Source organism: Electrona antarctica (assembly GCF_951216825.1).
Source record: "Electrona antarctica genome assembly, chromosome: 16".
Taxonomy (NCBI): domain Eukaryota; kingdom Metazoa; phylum Chordata; class Actinopteri; order Myctophiformes; family Myctophidae; genus Electrona; species Electrona antarctica.
The window spans coordinates 29,278,511-29,298,858 of NC_136797.1; the positions used below are offsets into that span (position 1 = coordinate 29,278,511).

The 20,348-nt window shown below is 42.7% G+C and overlaps 2 protein-coding genes across 4 annotated transcripts; both read left to right on the forward strand.

Moving 5' to 3' along the window:
- The first annotated feature begins 1,189 nt into the window (after window positions 1-1,189).
- Window positions 1,190-12,350, forward strand: LOC306940086 (claudin-23-like). Of its 3 annotated transcripts, none has more exons than XM_079525056.1 (2): window positions 1,190-2,305; window positions 4,144-4,536. In XM_079525056.1, the coding sequence occupies exons 1-2, from the start codon at window positions 1,521-1,523 to the stop codon at window positions 4,457-4,459; spliced, it is 1,101 nt and encodes a 366-aa protein (XP_079381182.1). In that variant the 5' UTR covers window positions 1,190-1,520; the 3' UTR covers window positions 4,460-4,536. The 3 variants fall into 3 exon arrangements, 1 of the variants encoding a protein (XP_079381182.1); XR_013791971.1 differs by lacking the exon at window positions 4,144-4,536 and adding an exon at window positions 11,902-12,350 and having other exon boundaries at window positions 1,196-3,889; XR_013791972.1 differs by lacking the exon at window positions 4,144-4,536 and adding an exon at window positions 11,902-12,350 and having other exon boundaries at window positions 1,196-3,881.
- On the forward strand, window positions 9,530-12,350 carry LOC306940087 (claudin-23-like). The gene has a single exon (XM_079525057.1). The coding sequence runs from the start codon at window positions 9,691-9,693 to the stop codon at window positions 10,531-10,533; it is 843 nt and encodes a 280-aa protein (XP_079381183.1). The 5' UTR covers window positions 9,530-9,690; the 3' UTR covers window positions 10,534-12,350.
- Window positions 12,351-20,348: the final 7,998 nt, after the last annotated feature.

Consider the following 20,348-nt stretch of genomic DNA (forward strand, 5'->3'; position numbering starts at 1 on the left):
CCTTCACAACAGATAGATGTATAGCTGATGTATGAGGGGGTGGGGGGGCAGTCGAAACACAGCCGAAAGCCGTACAACACAAATGTTGTGTCAAACCGTGTGACTTCCATTGAAAATGCATTGGGGCAAGATGTAAACAAACCCTTTCTTTACATCTAGCATGCATCAATGTTGTATGCTAGATCGAAAGGTGTGAGTCAGGCCTTAAGCTTGCACATCTGATTGTGATGCTATATTAACACATTGCTTGCAACCCAGAGAAGTAATTACTCATTAGCCCTCCTCCTTTTTCCCTTTATACCAAATCTCATTGCTGAAAATATCAGATGGATGCAATATAGGTTTTACTAAGGTGCATGACAGATGCAGTAATGCAGACACATGCAAAAACACACTCACTATCTCTCCCTCCCGTGAAGTTTGTTATACATTCCTGCTGAGCAACATTCTTAACAATTTCTCAAAATTAATTTGTTTGTGTTTGTTTGAACCCTAGGCCTACTGCTGGTTTTATATATCCTACCAGGACCTTTCATATACTGCTGGTTTTATCTCCTATAGTTTTATCTCCTATAGGAGATAAAATAATACCAGGTCCTACTGCTGTTTTTTATCTCCTACCAGGACCTTGGTATTGAAGTTATGGATTGCACCTTTCTTTCAAGACATTATGTCCTCGTTGTCATAGCCTATTGTGCGATAAAATAAATAATAAAACAAGCCTATTTTAGGCCTATCATGTTTAACAGAAAACTAAACCAACCACAGCTCATCCCTTAATAAAAAACACTTTGGCGACATGCTGCTGGATCTGAACAATATCAGGGTGAAAAACAACATGTTTACTTTAAACCTAAACATAGGCTATTTGTTTAATGATCATGTAAACGTAAAGGTATCAGCTAGGGCTCTGACTGTTGTCAAAGCCCTGGGGACTTTGGATGTGTGATATGATATGAAAATATGATATGAAAACTGTGCATGGGTCAACAATGGTCTTTAATTCAACTGAAAAATGTATCAGGTCTGTTGACCATTTATTTATTCAAAATAAAATAAAATGAATTTAAAATCATTTTGTATTGTAATTTTAATTTATATTACAGGCTTTGTTTTAGAGAGCAGAACGTTTAAAGTAGGTATCAAGTACTGAACAGATACAAATCTAGCTGGATACCAGGATACGAAACATTAGCATCATAAAGCCCCATCGAAACTTCAGTGTCTCTCTCTCTCTCACACACACACACACACACACACACACACACACACACAGCTGGGACAGATGAAACAGACTTGCGTGAGACACACCTTTCTTATTCTGAACAGGCAGGCATTTAGAAGGCGAGGCCCCGCCCCCTTCCAGGTTTCAGTCAGAACTTGTTTAACAACACAGCTGAAGGCAATATCTGTCACACTCCATCCAGAGTTCCAGACAGAGTGAGTGAACACTGCCTGGCTGACACACACGTCTCTACAGCAGACCCGGTCACAAACCCGAGCAAAAAGGGAAGAAAAACATGCCGAGACGCACTGCTCAGGAGTGGATCCGCCTCTCGGCGCGCACGCCGGGCATCTTCATCTTCGGGATGGTGATGGCTCCGTGCGGATGGATCCTGGACCTGACCGCCACGGTGGCCCCGAACTGGAGGACCCTCCACGACATACCCGGCGAGCCGGTCGACCTAGTCCTCCAGCAGGGCATCTATGACATCTGCAGGTCGTTCGACACCAACAGGGAGATCAAGTGCGGCCAGACGGACACCACATACTTCAACAACCAGATCATGGAGATCGCGCAGGGCATGATGATCGCGTCGCTGATCGTCACGCTGATCGGCCTGGCCGTGGCCATCCCCGGGATCCGCTGCTGGAAGACCACGCCGAATTGGACGGTGGCCGGCCTGGGTGGGCTGCTGATCTTCTGCTCCGGCGTGCTGACCCTCATCCCCATCGCCTGGTACACGCACGTCTTGAAGGAACTCGAGACCGACACCAACAGCGCCGCGACCATCAAGGTGGGCTTCTGCATCATCCTGGGCTACATCGGGGGCATCATGGAGCTCCTGGGCGGCTTCGTGATGTTCATCGGCATCTGCCGCTGCTGCGGCGGGAAGAACCGCGGCGAGAGGCCCCTGGACGAGGTCATGGCGGGAGGAGGCAGGACCCAGTTCAGTCACCAGAAGCCGCCGCCGCGCATGGACGTACCGCCGAGTCTGAGCCGCAGCAGGAGCAGCGCCAGCAGCGTGCCCTACTCCATGGACGATGATGTGTCCTTTCCCCGGGCCAAGAGCCCCGCGGTCCGGTCAGTGAACACCTCATCTCCGCCGCCGTACTCGTACGGCGGCGGAGCCGGAGACATCGATCTGTGAGACTGAACTATAGCCTACTTAATAATCACGTGAATTGGACCTGAGTAACTGAGTTGCAACTGTACGCTACTTGGACCGATTTTTCTTAACTAAAAATAGCAGATTTATCATCTGCAAGCTCACAACGGAAGGCAACTTGTGATCTTAGTTGTAGATCTGCTATTTTTCAGTTCCCCCCCACAATATGGATGCGTTGTTGGGTTTCAATTATGGCCCCCAGGGGGTGCAACAGTCAGGTAGCTGCTACATCATTCAGGGCATAGACTAAAGTATTTTGGTGAAATGATTTTGGGATAAGAAAGCGAACAATTAACCCATGTTAGTTAAACATGGTATTTAACATGTAGCCTACCATGCCTGGTATATGGATGTTAAATTGACGTCCAGTGGTGGAAAAAGTATGTTTATTTGTTTTATTTTTTACAGCAGTAGTAAGTGGAATACTGTTACAAGTATAGGCTAAAGTAGTCTTGTCGCCTGAGTGAAAAATGCAGAATGTCCAATTCCCATGAATTAGTCATTAATGGCATATGCATGCATTAATAACTTTATTGTTACAGTTGGCAATGGTGGGACTGGTTTTCATTAGGCCTACTTTATGTGCTGCTGGGTAGCTTAATCATCATAATGTATCCATTCAATGTATGTTTTGTATTAACAATCTTAATCTGAAAAGTAACTAAAGTTGTAAAATAATTAGGCTACACTGGAGTAAAAGAAAATAGTAGCCTTTAACCTCTATATAAAAATGGAGATAGTTGAGTAATAGTAGCCTACCTCCAACTTACACTTAAACAGTAGCTATATCTAATGTGTGACAATTGTCATTTTGCTATGGCATTGTGCATAATTTATACTCTATCAGGACACTGTCATAGGCTAATTCAGGTTGTACTGTTCTTTTAAACATGACAAATACTGTACTTCTTCTCTCCAATTACAATCTCCTGCCAATTACACTAATTATCCTGACAGATTAGCTGCTGTCTGCACCTTCTCTTTGGGTTAATTTAGTTTTAAGGCGTTTCGGTGGAATTTGACATTTAAATATGTTAAGTCGATCAGAAGTTGATCAAGTTGATCAAGTGTAATGCTTAATTGGGTCGTCCACTCACAGTTAACAGCCTTTGTATTGAGTTTGTGCTTGAAATGTACTGTAATTCTGCAAACTGTTAATAAATTCTTCAATCAATCAATCAATCAATCAATCATGTTTTGCAGAAATACTGAGCGGTGATTTGAAGGAAAGACTATTGTAAATAATTGTGGAGAATTATTTATAGGACAACTTTGTTTTTTTCAACCAAGGTTCATGTTTTAGGGTAAAGTAAAAGATCAGTGTTCTTATTTTAGCTATTTTGACAGGGGGGCAGGGCCATTCGAACAAGTGGCTAAATGTCAGTTTGTCACCTCCCCCTTCACATTCAATAGATCCTGTGATCTTTTGTGGCCAGATGTAATTTCCTGGGGTCTAGTAGGACTATAGTAAGTAATAATAAAGAAATCACAGTAAAAAGGTGTAAAAAACAAAACAAACATGAACCTTGGTTTAAAAAAAAGTTGTCATTTAACCTTTTAATTTAACCCTCAAACATGACATCTTTGAGGGTTCCTGTGTGTGGCCTTAAATCCTTTGTCTTTTTTTGGCAGTGTGCACTGGTTAACCGATAAACTGTTTTTGCATTTTATTTGTTTAGATGTTATCATTTTTACATTTTGTTTTTAATTTGTATGTTTTATGGGGATGCACTTTACACCCTGCGCCTGGAAGAGGGCGCGCTGTGGAACCGCCTGCAGCACGCCTGGGACCAGCAGAACAACCCCATCCTGCGCAGAGGAGGGAAAATGAGTGGAGCGACGGCGGCGAGGAAAAACTGCACCTCGTTCGTGCGCCTGGCCGACACCCCGGACGACTTGCTGCGCGACTTACCCTAGCAGATGCGGGCGTTCATCTGGTCGATGCATCGGCGCGAGTACCCCCTGCTGATCGACCGGCCCGGGACGTGCGGCGCGAACAACGCCAGCGTCGGCCCGGACACCCCCCCCATGCTCCTGATGGCGATCAAATCCCAGGTGGGGAACTTTGAGAACCGGCAGGCCATTCGCGAGACGTGGGGGCGTAGCGGTCTGGTCAGAGGCGAGGCGGCGGGCGGGAAAGGCGGGCTGGTGCGCATCGTCTTTCTGCTCGGGAGGCAGGACGCCGCGACGGGCCCCCACCCCGACCTGGGGAGCCTGCTGGAGCTGGAGAGCCAGCAGCACGAGGACATCCTCCAGTGGGACTTCATGGACACCTTTTTCAATCTGACGCTGAAGGACCTGCTCGTGTGGCACTGGGTGCAGACAAGCTGCCCCGGGGCTCTCTTCGTCTTCAAGGGCGACGACGACGTGTTCGTCCGGACGGGCGCCCTCCTGGACTACCTGCACTGGCGGTGGGAGGAGCATAGCGGCGTGAGGAACGGGTCCGACGACGACGCGCCGATGGAGCTGATTGTTGGCGACGTCATCAGCAACGCCAGGCCCAACCGTGAGCCCGCCGCCAAATACTACATCCCGGAGAGCTTCTACAAGGGGGTCTACCCGCCATACGCCGGCGGGGGCGGCGTGGTGTACTCGGGCTCACTTGTCGCGCGTCTGAGAGAGGTTTCAGAGAGAGTGCAACTTTTCCCCATCGACGATGTCTACCTGGGCATGTGCCTTCACAGACTGGGCCTGTCCCCGGTCCATCACCAGGGCTTTTTGACATTTGACCTCCCGGAGTCCGAGAGAGACAAGTCGTGTGCTTATAGATCTGTGCTGCTGGTTCACAAACGCAGCCCCAAGGAGATGCTGAGTGCTGACCTTGTGGAAGCAGCTGCAGACTCCACCTCCTCCGTGTTGAGGGGACTTGTTCCACAGCCAATTATTTTTAAATTGAAGTTGATGATCAAATAAACTATATTGTTGTTGTCACGTAGGAGTTTACAGTGCAGGTGAAAGACAGTTTTACATGTTTTTCTTTTAATACCAATTACCTGGTACAACTACATTCATGGTATTGTCTTTCAATATAAAGGTGCACATCAACTCATAAGCCACATTTGGCTCTGAAGACCTCACACTATAAATATAATGAATATATTCTGTGCAATACATACATATTTATATTTTGTGACTGAACATTACTTTGAGTTTCATCTTCAGAACTGAATGAAATGCATCAGTTACAATTAGTTAAGAAAATGCAGTCATGACACATAAGTCATCATCATCATCAAGATCTACAGTACAGAGTACACAGTAAACTCCAAATGTTAATTTAACTGTGAAGAGCAATAGAGCATACAAATGGAGCCCAATTTGGTTACATTTGTACAGTATTTTGAGTTAAATTAACACAAAGCATTTTACATTTAAGAAGGTATCGGCACTAACATTTGATTAAAAGCAAACCAGGCTGTTATTAACTGCAGAGATGCATTGTGACACTTTCTGCTAATTAATTTAATTATATTTAGCATAATAAATTGGATTGCAGTAATCCACTTTTAAAGCTTTTATTACCTGCTGTAAAATGAATTGCCCAGCTTGGGACATTAGTTTAGCTACAAATGGAAATGTCTCTTCTAGGCTACTTTTCTATTTCTATGCTGTGAATTTGTGAAATGTAATTATGTACAGTAAGCATAATAAACTAGTGATGAGATTCATGTGTTATTGAGGTGATCAAGTCAATAAAAGATAGCCACTATTGAGCATTACTGTTTGATATGCATAAAACTTTTCTCCCCAGATAGAATTGATCTGACCTTTTATTAGTCATATAAAGTAGGTTAACCCATTCTTTGTTAGGTTTTATTATAAAAATGATTGACTCATTCAATATTTGTATTGTAATTAGCAGCCTGTGAGAAGAGAAAGCTATGGTGGTTTTCACTTTCTGGCACTTGGTGATCAGCCTTGGGAAATAATGAAGTGATCATGTGCCCCAAAAGGTTGCCCACCGTGTGTTAATGTTAATCAAAGAACTCAAATAGACGTAATCTTAAACCGCAAGTAAATAAGGTTGTGTTTTATATAGCCTACATTTGAATGATAACTAAATGATAAGAGAAAATGAATGTAACTTCTGTCTCAACTGGTGTAAAACACCTGATGCCACCACTACTGATTCCACGGTTGCCACCATTGATGATGAAGATAGAAGTTTGTGCCTTTAACGAATGTAAACGTTATTTTTGATATGAACAATAAGGAAGTGTGTGTATTCATTGAAATCTGGATTACAGAATATTACATATAAAATGTGTATGGTCAGTCTAATAAAAAGATAAACATTAACCCATTCTGGGCGGGAACCCCTTTTGGTGTTAGCATTTATGTTGTGCTTTAGCTATTGAAAAATAGCAGATCTACAAGCTCATAGCGCGCCACCGAGTGGCGCGCTACGAGCTTGTAGGTCTGCTGTTTTTGAAAAATCGAAGAACGACTGACATAGAAGACATTTTTAGAATCTGATCTCAGGTCGAAATCGTGCACCAGTCACCTGTGGTGCAGCAGGAAATAATCACTGAAGGTATAAGGTCTACTCTAGACAGCAGTAAGGCTGTTAAGCCCCTAGGTGGAAGCATAGATCAGTCAACAGTGTATCCCTGTGATGACATCGATTAGTCTATTACTGCCACAGGGGGGGAAAAGATATTAGTCTGGCCATGGCAGGCTAGAGAATAATAGAGATAGATTGGCTAAAGAACAGCATTATTTGAATTATAGTGATTGTTGATTTCAATTATAACCATCCACTTGAGTTCCAACCTATACACAGACATTGTACAAACACACACACACTACACAATGAGAAGTGAAATGGTGTGATGATGACCTAACAGCTGATTATGACATTTTATGTATTTGTTTTAATCTGGTTTCAGTGCAATCCTCAGTGTTTAAGGACCACTTCACCACTTTTCAACCTATGTTCATATAATTGGTCTTCACTAATAATCATGATAAAATGCCACAATTTTTTTCTACTCCGTCTGTCATAGGAGGGCTGTGGGCAGTTCAGAAACCCGTCCACCAGTGACATCATCGATGGGGAATCCAAGCTAATAGAAACTGCAGGCTTTCTAGTCCTGAAAAGTTGCAATGCAAAAATAGAAGCCATCGTTCTCATACGATAATACAAATCTAAACATTTTTGTAAATTAAACTTGTTTAAAAAAAACTGCCTAACGATGATGTCACTGGTGGACAGGTTTCTAAACTGCCCACAGCCCTCCTATGAGACACAGACTGAGTAGAAAAGAATTGTGCCATTTTATCATGATTATTAGTGAGGACATATTATATGAAGATAGGTTGAAAAGTGCTGAAGTGGTCCTTTAATGTAACCCTGAGAGTGAATGAATCTATCTCAGGCTTATAACACTGCAGATTGGACAGTGTAAAGGTGTGTTAAGGACTGCTGTCTGGTTTGTCTACATTCCAGTTCTCTGCTCTGTGTGAACTCCCGCTCAATGACTATACTTCACAAACATCTAATTGTAACCAGTTAACCCCAGCATGTAGTATGTAACCCCAGCCCCAGGGCTATGTAGTGCTACAGTGGTTCTCCAACCTTTTCAAATCAAAGACCCTTAAATTGATGTGTATTCTATTTGTCTGCGGTCCCATTTGAAAATGTTTTGTGGCAGGAACCCCCAGAAGAGAAGAATTATTCAAAAATGAAATCAAACATTTTCAATATTCTTTCAAAAATGTTTTAAAAAAAGAAAAAATACAACTTAGGCCTGACTCACACCTTCACAACAGATTGATGTATAGCTGATGCATGAGACTTATTGACTGATGCAAGCTCACAATGCATTTCCAATAGGAGTCACATGGTTTGACACAACATTTGTGTTGTATGAGGGGGTGGGGGGCAGTCGAAACACAGCCGAAAGCCGTACATCACAAATGTTGTGTCAAACCATGTGACTTCCATTGAAAATGCATTGGGGCAAGATGTAAACAAACCCTTTCTTTACATCTAGCATGCATCAATGTTGTATGCTAGATCGAAAGGTGTGAGTCAGGCCTTAAGCTTGCACATCTGATTGTGATGCTATATTAACACATTGCTTGCAACCCAGAGAAGTAATTACTCATTAGCCCTCCTCCTTTTTCCCTTTAGACCAAATCTCATTGCTGAAAATATCAGATCCACAAGCATTTGCCCCAAGGATGCAATATAGGTTTTACTAAGGTGCATGACAGATGCAGTAATGCAGACACATGCAAAAACACACTCACTATCTCTCCCTCCCGTGAAGTTTGTTATACATTCCTGCTGAGCAACATTCTTAACAATTTCTCAAAATTAATTTGTTTGTGTTTGTTTGAACCCTAGGCCTACTGCTGGTTTTATATATCCTACCAGGACCTTTCATATACTGCTGGTTTTATCTCCTATAGTTTTATCTCCTATAGGAGATACGATAATACCAGGTCCTGGTATAATTATACCAGGACCTGTAGTAGGCCCTACTGCTGTTTTTTATCTCCTACCAGGACCTTGGTATTGAAGTTATGGATTGCACCTTTCTTTAAAGACAGTTCAAAACTTGAAGACATTATGTCCTCGTTGTCAGCCTATTGTGCGATAAAATAAATAATAAAACAAGCCTATTTTAGGCCTATCATGTTTAACAGAAAACTAAACCAACCACAGCTCATCCCTTAATAAAAAACACTTTGGCGACATGCTGCTGGATCTGAACAATATCAGGGTGAAAAACAGCAACATGTTTACTTTAAACCTAAACGTATCAGCTAGGGCTCTGACTGTTGTCAAAGCCCTGGGGACTTTGGATGTGTGATATGATATGAAAATATGATATGAAAACTGTGCATGGGTCAACAATGGCCTTTAATTCAACTGAAAAATGTATCAGGTCTGTTGACCATTTATTTATTCAAATCTAGCTATTTCCACCAGGATACGAAACATTAGCGTCATAAAGCCCCATCGAAACTTCAGTGTCTCTCTCTCACTCACTCACTCACTCACTCACACACACACACACACACACACACACACACACACACAGCTGGGACAGATGAAACAGAGTGTGAGACACACCTTTCTTGTTCTGAACAGACGCAGGCATTTAGAAGGCGAGGCCCCGCCCCCTTCCAGGTTTCAGTCAGAACTTGTTTAACAACACAGCTGAACTTAAGGCAATCTGTCAAACTCCATCTAGAGTTCCAGACAGAGTGAGTGAACACTGCCTGGCTGACACACACGTCTCTACAGCAGACCCGGTCACAAACCCGAGCAAAAAGGGAAGAAAAAAACATGCCGAGACGCACTGCTCAGGAGTGGATCCGCCTCTCGGCGCGCACGCCGGGCATCTTCATCTTCGGGATGGTGATGGCTCCGTGCGGATGGATCCTGGACCTGACCGCCACGGTGGCCCCGAACTGGAGGACCCTCCACGACATACCCGGCGAGCCGGTCGACCTAGTCCTCCAGCAGGGCATCTATGACATCTGCAGGTCGTTCGACACCAACAGGGAGATCAAGTGCGGCCAGACGGACACCACATACTTCAACAACCAGATCATGGAGATCGCGCAGGGCATGATGATCGCGTCGCTGATCGTCACGCTGATCGGCCTGGCCGTGGCCATCCCCGGGATCCGCTGCTGGAAGACCACGCCGAACTGGACGGTGGCCGGCCTGGGTGGGCTGCTGATCTTCTGCTCCGGCGTGCTGACCCTCATCCCCATCGCCTGGTACACGCACGTCTTGAAGGAACTCGAGACCGACACCAACAGCGCCGCGACCATCAAGGTGGGCTTCTGCATCATCCTGGGCTACATCGGGGGCATCATGGAGCTCCTGGGCGGCTTCGTGATGTTCATCGGCATCTGCCGCTGCTGCGGCGGGAAGAACCGCGGCGAGAGGCCCCTGGACGAGGTCATGGCGGGAGGAGGCAGGACCCAGTTCAGTCACCAGAAGCCGCCGCCGCGCATGGACGTACCGCCGAGTCTGAGCCGCAGCAGGAGCAGCGCCAGCAGCGTGCCCTACTCCAAAGACTCCATGGACGATGATGTGTCCTTTCCCCGGGCCAAGAGCCCCGCGGTCCGGTCAGTGAACACCTCGTACTCGTATGGCGGCGGAGACGTCGATCTGTGAGACTGAACTATATCCTACTTAATAATCACGTGAATTGGACCTGAGTAACTGAGTTGCAACGCTACTTGGACCGATTTTTCTTAACTAAAAATAGCAGATTTATCATCTGCAAGCTCACAACGGAAGGCAACTTGTGATCTTAGTTGTAGATCTGCTATTTTTCAGTTTCCACAATATGGATGCGTTGTTGGGTTTCAATTATGGCCCCCAGGGGGGGTGCAACAGTCAGGTAGCTGCTACATCATTCAGGCCATAGACTAAAGTATTTTGGTGAAATGATTTTGGGATAAGAAAGCGAACAATTAACCCATGTTAGTTAAACATGGTATTTAACATGTAGCCTACCATGCCTGGTATATGGATGTTAAATTGACGTCCAGTGGTTGAAAAAGTATGTTTATTTGTTTTATTTTTTACAGCAGTAGTAAGTGGAATACTGTTACAAGTATAGGCTAAAGTAGTCTTGTCGCCTGAGTGAAAAATGCAGAATGTCCAATTCCCATGAATTAGTCATTAATGGCATATGCATGCATTAATAACTTTATTGTTACAGTTGGCAATGGTGGGACTGGTTTTCATTAGGCCTACTTTATGTGCTGCTGGGTAGCTTAATCATCATAATGTATCCATTCAATGTATGTTTTGTATTAACAATCTTAATCTGAAAAGTAACTAAAGTTGTAAAATAATTAGGCTACACTGGAGTAAAAGAAAATAGTAGCCTTTTAACCTCTATATAAAAATGGAGATAGTTGAGTAATAGTAGCCTACCTCCAACTTACACTTAAACAGTAGCTATATCTAATGTGTGACAATTGTCATTTTGCTATGGCATTGTGCATAATTTATACTCTATCAGGACACTGTCATAGGCTAATTCAGGTTTTACTGTTCTTTTAAACATGACAAATACTGTACTTCTTCTCTCCAATTACAATCTCCTGCCAATTACACTAATTATCCTGACAGATTAGCTGCTGTCTGCACCTTCTCTTTGGGTTAATTTAGTTTTAAGGCGTTTCGGTGGAATTTGACATTTAAATATGTTAAGTCGATCAGAAGTTGATCAAGTTGATCATGTTTTGCAGAAATACTGAGCGGTGATTTGAAGGAAAGACTATTGTAAATAATTGTGGAGAATTTTGCATTTTTTGCATTTATAGGACAACTTTGTTTTTTTCAACCAAGGTTCATGCTTTAGGGTAAAGTAAAAGATCAGTGTTCTTATTTTAGCTATTTTGACAGGGGGGCAGGGCCATTCGAACAAGTGGCTAAATGTCAGTTTGTCACCTCCCCCTTCACATTCAATAGATCCTGTGATCTATCTAGGACTATAGTAAGTAATAATAAAGAAATCGCAGTAAAAAGGTGTAAAAAACAAAACAAAAAACATATTTAGCCACTTGTTCGAATGCCCCCTGCCCCCGAAAGAAAGCATCAAATGAAAAGAACAGTAACACTCATCTTTAACTTTCTCTAAAAGTTAAAGAAACCTAGAACATGAACCTTGGTTTAAAAAAAAGTTGTCATTTAACCTTTTAATTTAACCCTCAAACATGACATCTTTGAGGGTTCCTGTGTGTGGCCTTAAATCTTTTGTCTTTTTTTGGCAGTGTGCACTGGTTAACCGATAAACTGTTTTTGCATTTTATTTGTTTAGATGTTATCATTTTTACATTTTTTTTTAATTTGTATGTTTTATGGGGATGCACTTTACACCCATGGTGATCTTTTGGTGAGAAGAGCAGCATATTGTATGAAATGAAGTGTATGAAATTAAGTGCTGTTTATTAAATGTGAACTGTATTTATGATGAATGACCTTCTGACTGAGTTAATGTCTTGTCATGTGCAGTGTGCGTTAAAGCTTTATTTATGTGCTGGTGTTGCTTGCCAAAAAATAACTGATCTAACAGGCTATAAGTAATAACACATTGCATGACGACACATTGTTGGATAATTTAAATCAAATAAACTTAACAGATAGGCTATCACATTTAAGAGATAAACACTTCCGCACCAAATATGAGTGTAAAACTCATAGTTGGAAGTCCATGATGAGAGTAATTAAAAGAGTAGGTATTATAACTAACAACAACATTCATGGAAATACAAGTTTAGTTAGTGGTATGTTTGTTTAATGTTAAGGAATAAGAGATAAGAGTGTTGTTAATTTACAGTTAATTTAATTTGTGATTTTACTGTACAGGTTGCGCCGGTACCGAGGCTACTGTACAGGTGATATTGTACCAGGATTGTGGAGATTGATGGCATGAAGGACTGTCCAAGTCACTTTGTTGTGTGCCAGGGGGGTCAGTCTGTGGCTGAACATGTTCACCTCCAGTCTGTCCAGTTTAACTCAGAGCTATAGGCTTCCTCTCCATCTTAATCAGTTGGTTGACATCCCCTGTACTGTCGACAACATCCAGTAAGATCCACTTTTACACTTCGGTTTAAGTGTAACCTTTTATTTCAATGACAGAGATTAATTAAATTAACTTAGTGGTTAAATTCAAACAATGAATGATTTCAGCAGGGTTTAAAAAACAAAACAAAAAGGAAACAGTAGGTGCACAGGCAGTATCAGGCTGTAAACAAACGGGGTGCATATTTAAACATCAGGCATTACATTACAGTACATTTCCCAAAAGGAAATGCATATGTTTAATTCAGCCTGACCAGAAGCAGGAATATTGGGGGGTGGTATCAAAAGCAGGGGCATGGATCCCACCCCCCATCAAAATCCAACCCTGGAAGACAGTGTTGCGACAGTTCTAACAATAGAACGTACAGTAGTACAGGTTGACAGTGGCACTACTGCGTGCAAATATTTTTGCCCTCTCAGGAATACACACTATGTAGTCCAACCAGTTGGAGGGGTTGGTCTGTTTCGCTCCGCCTTGTTCAACAATTTCACCTTCTCTATTTGCTCAGGCTCATTGTCTCTAACAGAACGTTGTTGTTAAAGGAACCACTGTCCACCGCTGGTCCTCAATAACACCTTTAGTGCACAATAAAACCTGCTCTAGTCTGTATTCATTTAAAGAGTACAAATGACCCTATAAGGCAGCAGTAAAACATCAGGGCCCACTTGAAAATCTTGATAGCATTCACGCCCCACCCAACCATCTGACCACTTAACTGTTAAGTGGTCAGATGGGTCGGCCATTTTCCAAGCATGTATATTCAAATATTTTGTGTTCCACCTTGGATCAATGGAACTAAGTGTAGCAGATCGTGGCTCACAACCTCAGCCTGATGGTCCAAAAGTCTAAAACTTATCCCAAGCTATAGGGAATTTCCTTTGGCTTAGTGGTTAAAATGTTGGCTTTCCACATGGGAGACCCGGGTTTGAATCTTGGGTGTTACATATACTTACATATACAGCCTCCTGAGGAAATAAAGGCGCTGGTGGGCCTTTTTTTTGGCTTTTTCTGCCTTTATTGATAGGATGAAAGTAGTCTGAAAGGAAATGGGGAGAGAGATGGGGGGAAAGACACGCGGCAAAGGCCGTCGGGATCGGGAGTCATTCATTCATTCATTCAAACCTTTATTTATTCTCGAAAGACATTGAGGTCACCCTCATTTGCAGTGTCGTCGAGATACAACATCATACAACATTTCAAGGCAATAAACCAAAACAGAACAGAACAGCAACATTTCCTCATCGCGTGACGTAGCACGCATGTTTAAAAACAGTTGCAGACACTTGGGGGTAAGTCTGTGTAGCCCCCAGCCAAGACCCAGCCCGCAACAGCCCTGCCAATCGGGCTCAGCACTATTGGCATGACAGGTTGCGCGTTGATCTGGCGTGGGAAGCCCGGGTTCAATCCCCGTCTGCAATGAGTCGAACCCGCGGCACGCCGTCAGACTGGCTCAGCAGCCTTTTTTAAGATATTAGAGGTGTACTGTTAGTCATGTCCTCAGAAATGTGAAAATGACATCCTGTTTGTAAACAGGATGTACTTTTAGACCACCCCCCCCCAAAAAAAAAAAATCAATCAATCAATCAATCAATCAATCAATCATTTAACATGTATTCATTCAAATGTTTTCATCACCATTCTTTGTATCTCCACTGGCCCGAAGCTTCTTGACAGAAGTCTGGTCTCCCGCACACGAGAAGATCCGGATTGCAGTTTATATACGGTTTAGCCTGGTGCTTGTTGTATCAGTTACATTTCTTCTCATATATCAGACACGAGCCAGAGGTTAGCCCACATATGTTTGTTTACAGTATACTCGCTCTCTCTCTCTGCCTCCGTATAAACCATCTCCTCATTGAATTGTGGACATGCCGCACACACACACACACACACACACACACACACACACACACACACACACACACACACACACACACACACACACACACACACACACACACACACACACATACACACACACACACACACACAATTGTATCATTATTCCAAATTATAATCAAAGAAATTCCATTAATTTAAAACAAGCAGTGTTTTAAATTCTCATCGTGACGCATTGTGAGCTTGTAGATCTGCTATTTTCACTAGTTTGGGTCCTGTGGAGACATCAAACTTATCTTTTGGATCTCGAGATAAAAGTTTGGGAGCCATTGTCCTAGCTGGTGATGATCTATGGCTCATTTGACCAAATGGAAATAATGACCTTTATAAATACTTCGCCAAGTACAAAACAAGAACAATGTCAGTGTAACCACAAAATGGAACTGGAAACTGGACAAATAAAATGTAAAATAATCACATTTCTGTCATACATGAGAGTAATATCCATGTAAATGTCTCTGTATAGTGATCATGTCACGCATGTTGCAATAAATATGAGCTACAGGTATAATTGGCCTCCTTTTGTGGTGACGTAGGGCGTAGGCTACTGCAGTGCACAGACACACCTAGATTTAAAAAATAAAGAGCACGGGTAAGACAAGTTTGTAAAGTTAAATGAAATTATTTTTATGTTGTCTTGTGATTCTCCATAGTAACATTGACAGATGCAGAATATAAATACAATGTATGCAGTATGAAAAAGATACACGCCACTATAGCATAATTATACAAAATAACAACATAGCTGACAAACAGGCGTGTTCATCTGCATTCTCCCAATTGCCTCTACAACAGTACAACCGTACAGGAATGTCAAAATGAAGGTGAACCAGTTCTGAACGGGCCACAGTCACTCTGGTAAAAAGTAGGCCAGGCCTTCAAAATGGTCATGTTTTTGTGTCACCGGAATAGAAACCATTTCTGACATGCTAGCGGAAATCAGTTCAGAGCAGCACATATGGTCATGTGTATGTGTCACCGGAATAGAAACCATTTCTGACATGCTAGCGGAAACCAGTTCAGAGCAGCACATGCTATTCTGAAGCCCAGCTGTAGATGTAAATTATGGGTTAAGTGACCTGTAGCTAGCCAACATTATTTCTAAATAAAAAAGGCGATAACCTATTCCGTCCACCATGGCTTGCTAACTTGGATGGTGGGGCCTGCCAAGTGCCAACACATGAAGGCTCATTCATAGTCTGGAGTTTCGGTGGTGAGGTGACCACCGAACATGACGTCACGAGCCGCGGTGAAGAGCAAACCACCGCCACCGCCCCAGCCCTTCTCTCTGTTTTTACTCACCACCACTCAACGTTATTTCAGCTCCGGTGGTCACCTCACCACCGGAGCGGTGGTCACCTCACCACCGAAAATCCAGACTATGTATGAGCCTTTAGGCGCCGCAGGCACCCGCTAGCTTTTTTTTTTCTTTCTTTTTTTTTAAAGATATTTTTTTGCGGCTTACGCCTTTTATTGGTTTTTGAAGGGACAGACAGTAGGCTGACAGGAAACGGGAGAGAGATGGGGGAAGACATGCAGTAAAGGCCGTGTCGGGCTCGGGAGTCGAACCCGCGGCACACTGCGACTGGATTACCAGTCGGGTGCCCAGACGGTTACGCCACCGCCTGGGCCAAGCACCCGCTAGCTTAACGGCTCCCTTGGGCACACCTCAATCGCCTCAAGGCCTCGCTGTAGGCACACCTGTCCTTGCTGATTTGCATATGGTTGGCGTCAGAATAGCTTGCCGTACACGTGTTTGGAATGTGTGACTTAGTAATCAGTGCCGTGACAACATTTCCATGGTCAGACTGGCACTGAAGAACTTGGGGGTTAATATTGAAAACAAATCTGCCAGGGTTTTGGTGACAGTTTGACAGTTTCTGATTTTCTCTTAGATGTCTTTGTCAAGATGTCATCACTGTCTGTCTACAGTCATCATCATGACTCTTCACAGAGAGACGGAGGGAGAGCGCACACACGTGGACACAGATAAGAGTCAACCAATTATTATACAAAAATATGTTTACCGTCGCTCGCTCGCACGCACGCACGCACGCACGCACGCACGCACGCACGCACGCACGCACGCACGCACGCACACACACACACACACACACACACACACACACACACACACACACACACACACACACACACACACACACACACACTTTGTAAGGGAAACAAGTCCCCAGGATTTTTTTGTGTTAGCCTTTTAGCTTTAATGTCTGACTGCACCACATGCTGTTTACATTTCTGACTACGTGTCAATCAATCAATCAATCAATCAATCAATCAATCAATTAGATCAACCATTAGATCAAGGATTATTCTGTAATTCATCCACACAAGTGGTAATACTGTGGTATCTAGATAAAATGACGTAGTCAATACAGTAAATTCCTCTGTTAATCTATCCATTTGTAACTCAGAAAGTGTACACATTTTTACCTTACAAATGTAACTGCAGTAAATGGACACTGGGGATTTCGACAATTCTATTCTGTCACTCGTACTGTACATTCCATGTATGCCAATGCATTACAGCCGTTCTCCTTACAGACCTAAATTAACAGAGTTTGACTGCGGGAGGCTAATATATAGGTAACATTTATTACAGGCTATAATACAGCTTATCCACAGTCAGACAAGCAACAGTAATTCAGTCAATGGTGTGTCAAAGACTCCCAATTCAGAAAAAGGCTATAAACACAGTGTTAGCAAAGCTTGCCTGATAAACTGGAAGCCACAGGCATAAAACAAAACAAATCTGCAGTATGCTTTAGAAGTTGCAGGTAGACATTTCAATCTGTATGTCCGTTGTCTACCTCTCCTGACAGAGAGAGGTAATTGCAACAAAAAACAATAATGTGCATCATTATGGTGACAAATCTGGTGCACCATCTGCTTCAAATAACTTTCAAACCTTGTCCACTAGGTGTCCTACTTCAGTGGTTCTCAACCTGTGGGTCAGGACGTCCAGGGGGGTCCCCACAGGATATTTTAGGGGGTCCCCAGATGACGGTAAAGTGACAATATAAGGACCTTTTTAATACATACTAAAAATGAAAATTGAAAAAAGACCATCACTGCATCAAAAGTTGACAAAGTACACTATTAAAACTGGTCAAACATTGGCCAAACAAATAATGAGAGGCTAGAATTGTGAAAATAGCTGATCTACAAGCTCACAACACTCAGATCTGCAATTTTCACAATATTTATCAGTGGGAACCATAGACTGTACAGTGGGCACTGAGTCAAATGCCTCAGCTCCTACAATATCCTACCCGACAGGCCGACACCAGGGTGTATATTTCTCAATAAGTTGGAAGACGACCTCCTACAATGGCACATGTACAGAGTCATGACATAACTGTAACTCTGTTCAAATGGAACCAAATGGACCCATTACCAGTCTAATAAATCTAGGCCTACTGCTTTGAAAACCAATCCTATATCCTTAAAAAAAATACACAGTACCTCACGTATTAGGAGGGCAGTCTGGCAGTTACCAGAAAAAAGAACGGTCGTTTTCGATGAATCTAACTGGTTAAAATAGAGTTTGTATAGGAAGGGGGCGGGGCAGCTAAAATGAATATCAATACTGAATGGAGCAACTTAATAACTGTCTGGGGTGTTCACTGTTCACATAGGCCTAAGTAGATGATGAAATGAACAAAAGGTTTTTTGAAAGTGAAATATCACTCAAATGTGCATGCCCCCACAGCCTATATAGTACAACAAGGTCTCTACAGGCGCTTTCTTGACCCAGAAATGGCTTACAATCCGAGTAAATGTGTCTGCGTGCCCACCCAGCTGGGGGGCCCTCAAAGATAAATGGCCCAGGGGAATCTGTGAGTCTTATTCCGTCCCGGTCTCCAATCTGTCTATGCGAGACTATACTATACAAGTTGCTTCATTAACTATGATTTCAACTTTGTACACAGATATAGACTGTTACAATTTGTCGCTGTCAGGCAGAAACCTTGTATGTCCAAAACCATTACTTTTCAGAAAATGGATCCAATGTATAGTCATTCAGTCACAAGCTCTTGTTAATACTTCTTATTTGGTTAAATATTTATAAAATCCACAGACACACTTATTTCAACCAGGCGTGATGGTGTCTCTCTTTTGAGCACGTCATTATAGGCAAAAATTGTCAAATAGTTTAAAATGTATACAATAGTAGGCTACAGACGCGCAAGCTAACAGCACAACACTGTCATATAACATAGTATAAAATAGGGATTGAATGGTTAAAAGATGAAAAATAGCATTTATTTATAACACATAAAAAGATTAAACATATATCATACAAGGTTTCTTCCTGACAGTGACGCATTACTAGTTGATCCACAAAGCAAATGGGAATCTATTGCAAGGAGACTGCCGGTCTGTCTTGTCTGTCTGTCTGTCTGTCTGTCTGTCTGTCTGTCAAGTGTCAAGCACTCCGCAAATATATAGGTTTTGAAGAGGCTCAATGAATGAACACGATCATTATGAGTACGTAAGCTACCAGGACATTGCATAAACTATGGCAATTGATCATAATGACATGGCAGCCATGTTGCTGTCGCTCTGAGTCAGGGTGCAGTTGATGATGAATATGTCAACAATGTCTCTAGGATGTCACTGGTTGAGCTGGTCAGGGAGCCAATGAGCTGCAGTCTAGTGAATAGATGAGCATGGAACCAATCGGATAGCAGGTTGGATCTTCTTTAGCTCTATCAGATTACACAGATACTATATAAAGAAAAGTTCCTCTGATGAAATCCAATGTCTTTACAACACTTCATACTTGTTCCTGTTGATGAGGAAATTACCCTCAAAGGTCATTGGCATCCACAGACCTGCAGGAGAGGAGAGGGGGAGGAAGGAGAGGATCAGTATGATGAGTTCATAGTCTATCCTTCACAGCCTTATATTTTCTTTATTAATTCTGTCCAATTTGGACTAAGTTGAGTCTCTCTCTAGTATATTGAAAGACAATGTAGGAAAAAAAAACTCTTTAGACTGACCGATTCATAATGTTTCAGACAATGATATACAATCAGTGCACATGCTGCCTGCACTAGGTTTATATTCTAAAATGATTATGTATGAGTGGTTACAGTGGACGTGATAAAAGCACCATTCGGTTTCGTTCACACACAGGGGTCATCAATGTGTCCATACACAGACAAATGTGTCCGTGGGAAAGACGTGGCCTTGTCTGAGGCAAATAGATTTTTTTACATAACATTATAATGTTGTCATACTGAAGAAAACCTGAGACCGACACTCAGTAATTGGGTCTTATGATCAAAATATGTTATACGTATGTATGTCAGACACCGATTTGCTATGACACTATGTAGTATGGCACATCAGGAGTCCACCAGGACAGTGGTTTTATTTTCAAGGAACCCCATAACTCTGACTACAAATGGAACCAAATGGACCCTGGCCTGCAGGTCCATTTGTGGACCCTTCAGGCAGTGCAGGT